The sequence below is a fragment of the Gymnoscopelus braueri genome (assembly GCF_963280865.1).
Source record: "Gymnoscopelus braueri genome assembly, chromosome: 12".
NCBI classification, from domain to species: domain Eukaryota; kingdom Metazoa; phylum Chordata; class Actinopteri; order Myctophiformes; family Myctophidae; genus Gymnoscopelus; species Gymnoscopelus braueri.
The window spans coordinates 10,789,510-10,802,763 of NC_137614.1; the positions used below are offsets into that span (position 1 = coordinate 10,789,510).

The 13,254-nt window shown below is 42.5% G+C and overlaps 2 protein-coding genes across 2 annotated transcripts in view; both read left to right on the forward strand.

The window, feature by feature from the left end:
• Positions 1 to 2,008: 2,008 nt before the first annotated feature.
• Positions 2,009 to 10,924, forward strand: LOC308096313 (potassium voltage-gated channel subfamily A member 2-like). The gene is made up of 3 exons (XM_080443708.1): positions 2,009 to 2,307; positions 3,440 to 3,781; positions 6,959 to 10,924. The coding sequence occupies exon 3, from the start codon at positions 7,076 to 7,078 to the stop codon at positions 8,567 to 8,569; it is 1,494 nt and encodes a 497-aa protein (XP_080299834.1). The 5' UTR covers positions 2,009 to 2,307; positions 3,440 to 3,781; positions 6,959 to 7,075; the 3' UTR covers positions 8,570 to 10,924.
• LOC308096372 (potassium voltage-gated channel subfamily A member 2-like) overlaps positions 10,473 to 13,254 on the forward strand; it is a gene marked incomplete at both ends in the record, with an annotated part of 40,575 nt that continues 37,793 nt past the window's right edge. The window contains one exon of the mRNA XM_080443796.1: positions 10,473 to 10,481. Within this exon, the coding sequence (XP_080299922.1) occupies positions 10,473 to 10,481 (9 nt within the window). The remainder of the gene's footprint in view (positions 10,482 to 13,254) is intronic.

The window sequence follows — 13,254 nt, forward strand, 5'->3', positions numbered from 1 at the left end:
ATTGTGATGTCCTGCTTGTGTAAATTCTGGTATCTCTCCTAGAAATCCTGGTTGTGAAAGCGCCAATCTGGGAACCCATTCTGTCCTGAGAGATTATGAAAGCGCTGACTGTCCTGTCCAGTGTCACTTCGGTCCCTGTCTCAATTTCCTTTCGTGTCTGGCATTTTAAGAATGCTACGGGGTGTTCAGCCCCTTTCCTTTGCCCCGTTTTTTTTTTTTTTTACCTGTGCTCCCAAGCCCCAGTCCGCTCTTTTCCATTCTCGTCTATAGTCCACACGCATGCCTCTTCCTCATGGACATTGTGGGACGTCCGGAGCCGTCCCGGGGGGTGGGGGTGGGGATGGGGCGGTTACTTTCAAGGTTGAGACTGTGTGTGCCTCATCTCTTGTCTCTATTTATCACACATTCTTTCGTCCCTATCACTCATTGTGTGCCATTCTTTTGTCGTTTGTAATCACTCATGTGTATCAGGAGTCTTGGTCCCCATGTCTGTCCTTGTTGGATCAATTAATTGTGTTACATGTGTTAGTTTATGTCTGACAGTTTCTTGTCTTTGTTACCTGTGTGTGTCACCTGTATCAAAACGCACAATCTTGGGTTTTGATCACAGCTTAGTCTGCTTGCCTTGTTGCCCTGCATTTAGGTTTTCACCACAGGGTTCTCACCACAGGTTCAACTTTTGGAGAATCTTGAAAAGTTGTTTTTGTCTTTTAGATAAAGGCCATAGCATAGGCCAGGGGTTTTCTAACTTTTTTCATGTTACAAACCCCCTGTGTAAACAGTGAATAAAACACATCCAAAGTTTAAAAAAAAGAGACAAATACCAAAAACATTGTCACAAACCCCCAGTGACTTGCATTAGCTATGGACTATGGATGCCAAAACTTGTGAAATGGGACATTCTGCATACTACTTTCTACTTTTTGGACATTTTGATACCCATACTTTAACTCAAGTCAATTTTGAATTCCGCACTTTTACTTGTAGCAAAGTGTTTCTACATTGCAGTATTAATACTTTTACTTAAGTAAAACATTTGAGTATTTTTTCTGCCACTGCTTTCATTAGCCATGGACTCCCATTTCTAATTAATTTTTGTCATAGGGAGGTAGGGACGCTGACATGAAACGAAAATTGAGATTCAAATTAAAGTCACTAATTGTTATAATTGTACGAGAAATAGACTATTGATAGAATAGTCATGCACTCATACTTTTATGTTTCAAGTTAATGGAATTATAGTAAATCTTTAACTTTGGCTGCCCCCCCCCCTACTCCTCCCCCCTCAAGGACCCCTGTGGGTCCCTGGACAGCACCTTGAAAACCACTTCAGGCTACTGACTATTTCTCAAAGTGGGATCCAGGGACCCTCAGGGTTCCTTAAGGGGATACAAAATGGACCCTTACAGGTCTGTAACTCTGAGATACGGGTCCATTTGGTTTTTATTTCTACACTGAGTTATGGGGAGGGATACATGATATAAGTGGGCACTAGGGACATCTGGGCACCTCGATGTAAAATTGGCTATTTCGTCAAAAAAATATATATATATTAGAAAATTATATTATAAAAAATTAGAAAAATGGTAAGTAATGTAAAGCATGTATGATGTGAACATGCATGGTACATCATTATCAGACTCAATTTTACCCTTCAACTTCTTGTTTATGCCCCAAAATTGGATATACAGGTTTTGTAGCAATTGTAGAAATTGTAATTCCTTAATTGTCAAATTTTAAGCATGTTAGAATCATGTATACTTTACTTTAGATTTTCCAAACATTTAATTGTTTAACATTTTGGATACAAATAGCCAATTTAACACAGAGGAAGGGACCCACTCTTCCTTGCTTGGTGCCCAGCTATCCTGTAAACGCCGTTCCCAGCGTGTTGTGGCTGGGAAAGCTGCGTTCCCTTTAACGGTTTCACTGAAGCTCCATGTCTCAGATAGGAGTGGCTGAGGAGGAGCGCACGACGCGCACGGCACAGACACACACAGAACACGGGGCTCTTTGTATGCGATGCAATGTCCAACTGCAGCCCCGTCACAGCCCGACCAACTGAACTACAGTGAATCATCATGAGAGACATGGAGAGACGTGGCCCGCAAACAGGTGGTCGTGATGAGATGAGACAACCGTTCCAACGGTCGGTGGAAGGAAAGGGAGGAGGACACAAATAAAGGAGTTTCCTTCCAAATCCCGTCGCCGCGGTGGCGATCTGTTTTAAAAAGCCTGTTTTTTTTTGTGAGGAGACACATTGGATCGACCCCCTACATGCGTCTCTACAACACACTGTGGAACAGGGTGAATGTCTTGTCCTTTAATCTGCGATCGTACTGTTAGTATGGACAACAGGAAATGTGCTATAGTGCATGGATTCCATTATTGTTTGTTCCGAAGACGCTTTGCGATGTCTTGAGCATGTCTGTCTGTCTGGAGCATGTCTGTCTATCTATCTGTCTGTCTGCGCACCTGCTACTGTGTCCGAACTACACGCACTCACTCACTCACTGCGCGCTTTGCCCTGGCAACAAACTGCTACATCATAACGATTTATGGCTGATCTATCGCTTTGCCCCATGGCAACAATTAACCGCTACATTATGACCGATTCATTAAAGGCTGATCACAGGCAACAAACGGCAACATTGTTACCGATTTAAGGCTAATCACACATTCACATCACGCCCCATGCATGAACTTGGCTGTTTTGTCTCAAACGGAAAATATCAATTAATGACATTAGCAGAACTACAAGCTCACAGATGCAACGTGTCTTGTAGATCTGCTATTTTCAAATAGCCAAAGTTTAAATAGGGCTAAAGTGGTAAATGTATGTTTTGTACTCAATTAATTAATCAATTAATGGGAAAAAAAATGTCTTTTTTTCACCCATTGATACTAACATAAAAAAATCACAGCATTTGTCCATGGAATGGGTTGTGAAAATAAGGATCTAATTCGTGAAATTGGCTATTCCCCCATCAGATAAAGCGTTTTTTGAAGAGAAAACATATATTAATTGTGTATTGAGATAAAAACGCAACATCTTCCAGCGGAATAAATAAGGAGCTGTTTGGGGCTCAAACAGGTGATTTGACTCTAGTCTCTAGATGAGATGAGATCTGTGGCAGCATGGGTGCTGCTTCTAGTGAAATAAATAACATGGGTGCTGCTTCTAGTAAAATAAATAACATGGGTGCTGCTTCTAGTGAAATAAATAACATGGGTGCTGCTTCTAGTGAAATAAATAACCCACTGCTAGCAACATCTCCCCCAGACTCCCTTCTTATCAGACCCCAGGAGGACTATCTTGTTCTGTTGATGTAGGCGGTGTCAGATTGAAGGGGGGTGTCAGGCTTTGCTGATCCAAGCATGTTTTGGTCCATTTTTAAGATTGCTATGAGACAATCACACAGTATATTCCCCACCACAGCAGGGTCTCCCTCTGCCAGCTGCAGCCTGCACCCCCCGGGGCCCCACCACCACGACCAGAGCTGTGTGTGTCTGCAGGTCAGCCCAGAGAGGGGAGCTTGGTGGGAGGCATCCCCACCTCTTATCCCCTCTTCCTCTCCTTGTGCTGGGGCTGCAGTAGCCCAACCTGGGGCTGCCTTCGGGTGATACATGTTGACAACAAGAGCTTGCTGATCCTTGACCGTGGAGAGGGAACGGATCTACTGGACAATTGGGCCCAAATGCTTCTGCAGGCCTATTGACCTGAGGAGGACCAGGCCACAGCTGTCAACAAAACTACAGTGGCATCCTGCTGTGTGAACAGGTAGGCTGTTTTGATTTGTTCATGCTCACTCACACTTAACCAAGAGGCCGATTCGACACATGCCTTAATGCCTTCTAAATCAGTAGTTCTCACACTTGCACGATTTTTATTTATTTTTTCAAAAATAGCAGATTATTTCTTTTTTAATAGCCAATGCAAAAATCAAAAATGACACAGACGTTTTCCTGGTTTTAATGGGTTTAACGTAGGCTGCATGTCTTTGGATATAGCCTATACTGCCAAATCACACATCTGTTGGTTGGTAGTAACTCCATACATTTGAAATAACTTAATTCCTGATAGACCTATACTGTTATATTAGGCTATCTTTGAAGTTGGGTTATCCTGTAGGTTTGTGTAGTAATTATCAATTCCATTTTCAATTCAATTCAAAGGAGCTTTATTGGCATGAGAAAACATACATTTACATTGCCAAAGCAAGTGTAAAAATATAATGAATCAATGAAGTTGGGTTGTAGGCCTATATCCTGTAGTAGGCTGTATTGTCAGTGCCAGACCAGTTTCAGCCATTAAATCACAACAACAGCGGTGCACTTTCAAGCCAATTTGTCTGCATGTTAATATTTCATCCAGAGCTGTTTAATAATGCATTTCGCAGCTGTCCTTGGTTTACACCTGTTTTACCAGGATACAATGTGGCAAAATGTAATCTATAGTTCAAGGATCATTTATTGAGTCTCCCCAGCTAATAATGTAGACTATGTTGTGCTGTAATGGGCATGGGTGCATTTTATAGTTATGGAGACAAGAAAATCCATCTCATAGACTATATGAGGCACTCAGCATTTAATCAGATTTGTTGGTTGTAATTGCACACTATGAGAACTGATATAGTATTACTGGGAAGCATATTGATCCTACAATGTGGTCACATGAGAGAGAAACTCATAACCTAATACACACAGACGCATTGGAGCCAATGCTCTCAAATGGTTATCTCTCCCCCCCACCCCCCCCCCCCCCCCCAACACTCTCCACTCCCCTCAGTGTTATTATTTTCAACCGCGATGCTCTAGCTCACTTTCAATATCCGAGTTTCTTTATGATTGCTTTTATTGATAACTTTTTAACGGGCCAATTTACTTTAATTGACAATATTAATCATTAACCACTTAAACTCCATACTTAGTTGACTGGAATGCCCCAGGGCTCTATAATAATAGGCTCACTGCGCCTTTTTTCCCCCCCTGCCCTCTCTACACTAAATAGCTTAGCTGTAAATAGCCGATCTACAAGTCCACAACACGTTGTGCTGCAAATGCGTTGTGAGCTTGCAGATCAGCCATGCTCGGGTTTCAAGTGGTTAACCTGTCAACTACAGACTGGAAATGATCAGTGATGGAAGAAGTAATCACAATTTTTACTTAAGTAAAAGTATCAAAACCCTATTGTAGAAATAGTTTGTTACAAGTACAAGTTTGGTATTCAAAATCTACTTGAGTAAAAGTACAAAAGTATTGGCATAAAAATTTACTTAAAGTACCAAAAGTAAAAGTACTCATTATGCAGAAGGTGTTAAGTGTTCAAACGTATACAAATGTTTTGAAGATAGCAGATCTACAAGCTCATAACGCGTCACAAAGCAACGCGTTGTGAACTTGTAGATCGGCTATTTTCAAATTGCCAAAGAGTATAGGTCTGTAAATTTGGATTATTATTACAAACTCTCTTCAAAGTAACTAGTAACTAAAGTTTTCAAATAATTATAGTGGAGTAAAAGTACCGTATTTACCTTTTGAGATGTAGTGGAGTAGAAGTAAAAGTATTGAAAATTGTACTCCAGCAAAGTAAAAAAATCAAAATTGGACTTAAGTACAGTACTTGAGTAAATGTACTTGGTTACTTTCCACCACTGGAAATGATTCCAGAGTAACAAGCAATACATGAAATAAGAAGTATTCACTTGTAGAATAGATCCTACTTGCTACTTTGTCTGTGTCAATGGAAAAATACACATCATGGTACATGTTCACTTATTATATCAGTGAACGAACAGCCTAGAACTGAATGGAATTTGGAGGGTGGTGGTGGTAACATACGTATTAACCTACTGCACTAGAGGGTCCCTGAATTCTAATGACACACAGACACACACACAGATTCCACAGTTTTCTGTGGAATCCAATAATTCACTCAGTTTACAGTGAAAGTGACAACTCATGATTCAATTATCCTCTGATCGTCTGGCATAGCCAGACGATCAGAGATATTGAATAATCTAAATCCATTGGGCCATCCAACTGCTTTGATACTGTCCCAATCAGTGTCGCCAGATTTTGTGAGAGAAATGAGCAACCAGGTCTATGAAAACAAGCCCAAAAGAAGCAACCAGGCCACCATATGAGCAAACCTATATACTATTCGAAAATAGCCGATCTACAAGCTCACACGTGTCGCGTTGTGAGCTTGTAGATCTGCTATTTTCAAAAAGATCTTGGAAAGATCAATGAATGCACTAGAACTGAATTCATTGAGTTTAAATATCACTTCACCAGACAGTATAGGCGGAGCTTTCTCTGATCGTCTGGCTATGCAGGACTACAATCATCCAATCAGTGAGAGTTGTTTGATTGGCCTTGTTGCCTTGTTGATGCTATCAGCCGCACTGAAAACACACACACACACACACACACACACACACACACACACACACACACACACACACACACACACACACACACACACACTGAGTATGCGTACACTCACATGCACTAACATGCACTCCAACACACATGTACTTTGAGTTACAGATTCCTGGGAGGAGATCCAGCTGTACGGCTGTAAAGGCCTCAGTGTTTTACAGGACAGCTTTTTTTGTTCAAGGTTGTGCTTTATTGTTACATCTTGTGTACAGGTACATGAGAGTAAAACTTATTTTTGTTTGTGCGGTTAAACCTCGCCGTTTAAACACATGAATCTTAGCCTCCATAATCGGGGGCGAATATTTGGCCAAAATAGATATACACTGTACATGCTCAGCCGTCACGATGTGTCACAACACACGTTGCTCTGATACCCTATTGATCTGTGCATATTTTCCTACTTGTGTATGAAAGGAAGCCTTACACGTTTTAATGTTTGCAAGGCTTTTCAGTGCAAGGGTATTAAAATGTAAGGATACGCATTAACATCTCTGTTCTCTGTCCTTTGTTATAGCTCATCAGAGGCAGTTCTGTCTGTACGGCAGACAGTATCTGTGTGAAGGCCTTATCTCCTGGTGCCCAGGGGTGGCACCACCCTGTCTGAAAGCTGCAGGTTCCATCGGCCTACACTATGACGGTCGCCACGGGCGACCCTGTGGATGAGGCAGCAGCACATCCGGGCCAGCCTCACGACCAGTACGATCCAGAACCGGACCACGAGTGCTGCGAGCGGGTGGTCATCAACATCTCTGGCTTACGCTTCGAGACCCAGCTCAAGACCCTCTCCCAGTTCCCGGAGACCCTGCTGGGGGACCCCAAGAAGAGGATGAGGTACTTTGATCCTCTCAGGAACGAGTACTTTTTCGACCGGAACCGGCCAAGTTTTGATGCTATTCTGTATTACTACCAGTCGGGAGGGAGGTTACGCCGGCCAGTTAACGTAACCCTAGACATATTCTCTGAGGAGATTCGGTTTTATGAGCTGGGCGACGAGGCTATCGAGATCTTCAGAGAGGATGAGGGCTTCATAAAGGAGGAAGAGCGGCCACTGCCAGAGAATGAGTTCCAGAGACAGGTGTGGCTTCTCTTTGAATACCCAGAGAGCTCGGGTCCTGCTCGTATCATCGCCATCATCTCTGTTATGGTAATACTCATCTCTATCGTCAGCTTCTGCCTGGAGACACTGCCTGTCTTCCGAAACGACGAGGACACCGTGAGCACAGTAATCACAGTCGGCAACTATACCATCACCACCTACCACTCCACCTATTTCACTGATCCATTCTTCATCTTGGAGACCCTCTGCATCATCTGGTTCTCGTTTGAGTTCCTTGTCCGGTTCTTTGCCTGTCCCAGCAAGGCCGGGTTTTTCGGCAACATCATGAACATCATTGATATCGTTGCCATCATACCCTACTTCATCACGCTGGGCACGGAGCTGGCGGAGAGACCAGAGGATGGCCAGGGGGGCCAGCAGGCCATGTCACTGGCTATCCTCCGTGTCATCCGTCTGGTCCGGGTGTTCCGTATCTTCAAGCTCTCGCGTCACTCCAAGGGTCTCCAGATCCTGGGCCAGACTCTGAAGGCCAGCATGCGTGAGCTGGGCCTGCTCATCTTCTTCCTCTTCATCGGAGTCATCCTCTTCTCCAGCGCTGTCTATTTCGCAGAAGCAGATGAATCAGATTCCCAGTTCAGCAGCATCCCAGAGGCCTTCTGGTGGGCTGTCGTCACCATGACTACTGTGGGCTATGGTGATATGGTCCCCACCACCATCGGGGGAAAGATAGTGGGCTCTCTTTGTGCCATCGCTGGCGTGCTGACCATCGCCCTGCCCGTGCCTGTCATCGTCTCCAACTTCAACTACTTCTATCACAGGGAGACGGAGGGCGAGGAGCAGGCACAGTACCTGAACATCCCCAGCAAGGCCGACTCAGCTGAGGATCTGAAGAAAAACGGCAGGAGTAATGGCAGCGGATCCACTCTCAGTAAATCTGACTACATGGAGATCCAGGAAGCGGAGAACCGCAGCACCGAGGATTTACCCCCAGAGCAGATGAAGACGGGCAACTGCACCCAGACCAATACCAACTACGTTAACATCACTAAGATGCGTACAGATGTATAACCCGAGCAGGATGGTTATCTTGAGATGGACTGTAAATGGGAGGGGGTAAAGGGTTTACTCTCTCTGCCGTACTGGACATTAAGTGCCCCGGTATGGGAATCCAGAGCAGATTAGTAAGGCTGATTGAGAGGTGGTGGGATCAGTAGGGAGGTCCTCATAATCTCCTGCTCCCAATGGACTGGCTGTTATCGTAGAACTGCCATCCCACTTTATTAGGGTCATTTTCCGTGTCTGCATGGAGTCAAGTCTTGTGTGACTGTTCTGTAGTCGTCCTGCTCGCAAAACAATAGCCAAATAGTAGCCTAACCAGTAATAATGAATATTAACAACATATAGGGACCACCAATTGCTAACTTTATGCTCAAACTGCCGTTCATGCAAGTAAGAACAATTTACTATCCTTTTAGATTCACATATAGATTCACTATAATATTGATGAAAACACACAACTATAATTTTATCAGCATTCAGGAACGGCTGAATCAGCTCCAACTGCCAAGAAGCTGACTCAGTGGAAATAGAGCAGCACCACAGAGTTTGCAGCCGTCCCCTGTCAGGAGGAAAGTCAAACGAAGGATGCAAGGAGAGTTTGCCCTTTATGGCCATATGGTTGTCCGCTGCTGTCTTTGTCAAGAGTAAAGTGCATAAGGACGTGTTTGTGTGTGTGCGCGCTAGCATTCCTCCCAGTGACTTTGGCCTCCGCTGGATGTCGCCCTGGACAAGCCAACAACGCCAGTGGTCCCTCCTGGGGCCAAACGTTATATGACTCTGCTGTAATCCCAGTTTCCTTCAGCACATCTCGTCTTTCTCCTGCCATTTTTCTTCAGTGAAGTCCAGTGAAGGATTTATGTACTCACTAGCCAAGTCTCTGCCTTTCTTGTGCTCAGTCCATTTAAGGCTAGATGGGGCAATGCCTCTCCAAGCAGAGTGAATGTCTTTATTGACGTGTGCACATTTTATCTGTTTTTTTATTTTTTTATTTTACTCCTTCGGTAATAATAGTATAACTGTGTTTCTCTGATTTTGTGAAGCTTACACCTGAATGGGATAATGGGGGAGAACTGCCGTAGTGTACCTCCAGCATCTTAAGTATTCCCTCAAGTGTCTCTATAGCCCTTGTCCAGGTCCAGTCTGCCATAATATGGTTCCATTCTGTACCACTGCCCAGCAAGCACTGTCTTCTTCTCTACTTCATAGCATTCCATGTCTGTAGTAATAGACTGATGTATTGTATCTCTCAGTCAAGCTGAAGGCCTGAAAAGTAGCACAATGGGGCAAGCGTGTAGTTTGTCCTTTTTGTTAGTAGCTTGTTTCAAAGGGTTGTGAAGCTAATTTGTCTGATGTAGAGCAATTGATTAAAGTATTAACCCGGAAATTGCAGAACTCTTTGCCAATTCCATTTAGCAAAAGGACCAGAACTATACTGCATAATCTTCATGGACTAACTGAAATTCATTTCTGAGACCTGTCAGGTTGTCATACCAGCAATGTCGCCTGATATTATACAATCTAATTTGTTAATTGACTAAAGAGATAAACATTTCTAGCTTAGCTACTACAAACGCTTGCTTATGGCACCCACTAACTTACTATTAGCAATACTGTCAAAGTTGATCTTAAGAGAATTCAATTTGTTAATCTAATGTTGCGTGCTTAATTATCAGTTCACCAAAGACTTATTTACTGCCACCTGAGTTTTGATTGTTTGATTGTTAAAGAGATACATTTTGCAGTGCATACTGTAGTTATTTTATACCTTTTTTTTTTAAATTAATTCCTTTGGTCCATTTTGTCCACGATGTAATTCTAGACAAGATGTGTAGCTACGCTATCTTTAAAAAAGAAAATCAAAATGGATGCTATTATGCTATAGTGCTGCATGCCCTATGAAGTATTCACTAGCATGCCTATGGTACGAATTATACTTAAAAAGCTAATCTACACAAAAAAGTCCTATTAACTCTTATTTTTCATTGTGAGATATGTCAGTTATGTGCAATATAGGAAATACAAATGTCTATTGTTTAGGAGGCTGTATGACATTGTATACAGAACATATTCTATTAACTTTCCTCTTAAAACTACTCTTGAGTGTAGTGTCTGCCCTGAGAGGGTTGGAAAAAACGTAACGATTAATTCTTCTGTAACGTGGAGCCTGATTTATACTTTGTCGTATGCCGAAAATAGCCACTCTACAAGCTCACAATTCTGTTATTTTCACTTCACGACTCTGCAGGTGACTCTATTCTTTCACTAGAGTGAAAGGAGGTGTGAGATGAGAGTTATAAGGGTATAGTTGCCGTCAGGCAGAGACCTTGTATTTCCAGATTTCAACTTTTTATGTTATTGTCATAAATTAACCCATTAAGATCTGAGGTAGATTCAGTTATATATATATATATATATATATATATATATATATATATATATATATATATATATAAATATAAATAAAGGCAGATGCTTTCCCAGTTTTAATGGGTTAATGTCATACATCATACAAGAGTCTCACAAAAGTAGTGAAAATAGATCTACAAGCTCACAACGTGTCGTGATGTGACGTGTTCACCGTTGTGAGCTTGTAGATCGGCTATTTTCACAATTTTAAAATGTTTTAAAATAATTAAAAAAAATAGGATGGTTTTTGACATACAAGGTTTCCACCCGACGGCAACGATATACAATTGTGAGGTTTGTGGAGCGTGAAAACGTGTGAAAAGTCCTACAAGTCCTAAGATCCTTTTAATCTTCAACATTTTAAGTGCCACTGCCTGTGTTCAGTCCAAGTTTCACTCAAGTTTATTTATTTATTTTCAACAACAAGGCAATTCAAAGTGGTTTACACAAGACAATAAGAGAATTATGACAGTCCAATTGAAAGCCATCATTAAAAGTACACTTGAATACAATTAAACAGTTAATGTTAAAAGAACACAAGAATAAGCTCGAATAAAACGGATCAAAATATCAGAATAAAGTTACAGTGCAGCACAAGTAGTGAATCAAAAAACTTAAGTAAAAGGCAATGGCAAACAGAGAAGTCTTCAGCTTTGATTTAACCCTTTAAGGCCTGAGGCCGATTCTACAAATGTCTTCTAAATCCTACGTTTTTTGAAAAAGAAATGTATGTTGCTATATCAGTGGTTCTCAAACTTTTTCATGTCAAGGAACCCCCGAAATGTATATGGCTGTGGACCCCCATCTCAAAATATGTTGTTCCAGGGACCCTCAGAAGCAAAGATTTGAGTTACAAATGTTCGCTTTAAAAAAAATACATATATTCAAAGATTTGCACAAAATGTTCACGATTTTTCGAGTGCCGCGCTACAAACTTGTATATCTGCTATTTTTGAATAGACATAGAAATCTAAAATGACGCGTTCCCGGTCTTTATGGGTTAAAAGGACAGAGCTGTAGCAGACCTGCAGTTTTCTGGGAGTTTGTTCCAGGTATCAAGGTTCAAACTTCAACCGTATTGTCCCCAAGGGGAACTCTGTCTTGGGCACAGTACAACATTCCGTTGCTTTACATAATGTGGTGCATAAAAACCTAACGCTATAGCTGCTTCTCCATGTTTACTTTTGTCTCTGGGGACAGAAAACAGACCTGTCCCAGATGACCTGAGAGGTCTGGATGGTTCATAACGTAGCAGGAGACAAATCCACCAAAAAAATGTTTTCTCCCAATTTAGTCATTATGGCCAATTCCTCCTTCCCACACATGGCTGTGTTGCCACTGCTGTTGTACCCTACTGCAGTGGTTCTCAAACGTTTTCATGTCAAGGACCCCCAAAATGATATGTGTTTGGCTGCGGACCTCCCCATCTCAAAAATATTTTGTGCCAGGGATAAAAAAAAAATAGCAGATCTACAAACTCATAGCGCAGCACTCGGTGCCGCGCTATGATCTTGTATATCTGCTATTTTTGAATAGCCAAAGTATAAAATATGGTGTATACAGTATGTACTGCGGCGGATTTGAACCCCTAGACCCCCCACGGTGGTGGGCAGGTGTTTTAGCCCCTGCGGCACCCAATTTATCTCACATATACAGAGATAAATTGACATTCTGGATTTTTGTTTATGTAGCCCCCAGTCACATAAGTCCCGTCACTGTGCCTCGTACACGGCAGTTGTACTGGAAGCATCACAACAGATATCTGCCCCTTTCCGCCTGCCCTGTGGTTGAAGAGGGATCCTAACAGTTGGTCAGTCAGGCTCTTTGCTCAGTCAAGTGTGTAATAATACTCCAAAGGCTGTCTGAGTGCACCCATCTCTGAGATGTTGGTCTGTAGTGTTTTGTGAGGGAGAGAGAGAGAGCGCGCAAGAGAGAGAGAACTTTTAGATGCCCGCAGGCTGAGGAGAGAGAGAGAGAGAGAACTTTTAGACGCCCGCAGGCTGAGGATGTATCTCTTAATAACCGCTTGCCAGCAGTTACTGATCTTTTCCTCCAGGTTGGATGCAGCATTGCAGCCTGATGGTGCTTTGTACATTCTTCATACTTTCCCAGACTTGTCAATGACTGTGTGTGTGTGCGTGTGTGTGTGTGTGTGTGTGTGTGTGTGTGTGTGTGTGTGTGTGTGTGTGAGTCTTCTGCTGCAGGAGAGCAGGTGACAGAAGCCAAGCTGGTATCTAAACACCCAAATTGTTTCAGTGGAAAATAATGTCTTGCTAGGCGGCCCTGAT

Bases quoted from the DNA above. Each gene is read 5' to 3' on its own strand.
- LOC308096313 (XM_080443708.1), top strand. From the start codon at position 7,076: ATGACGGTCGCCACGGGCGACCCTGTGGATGAGGCAGCAGCACATCCG.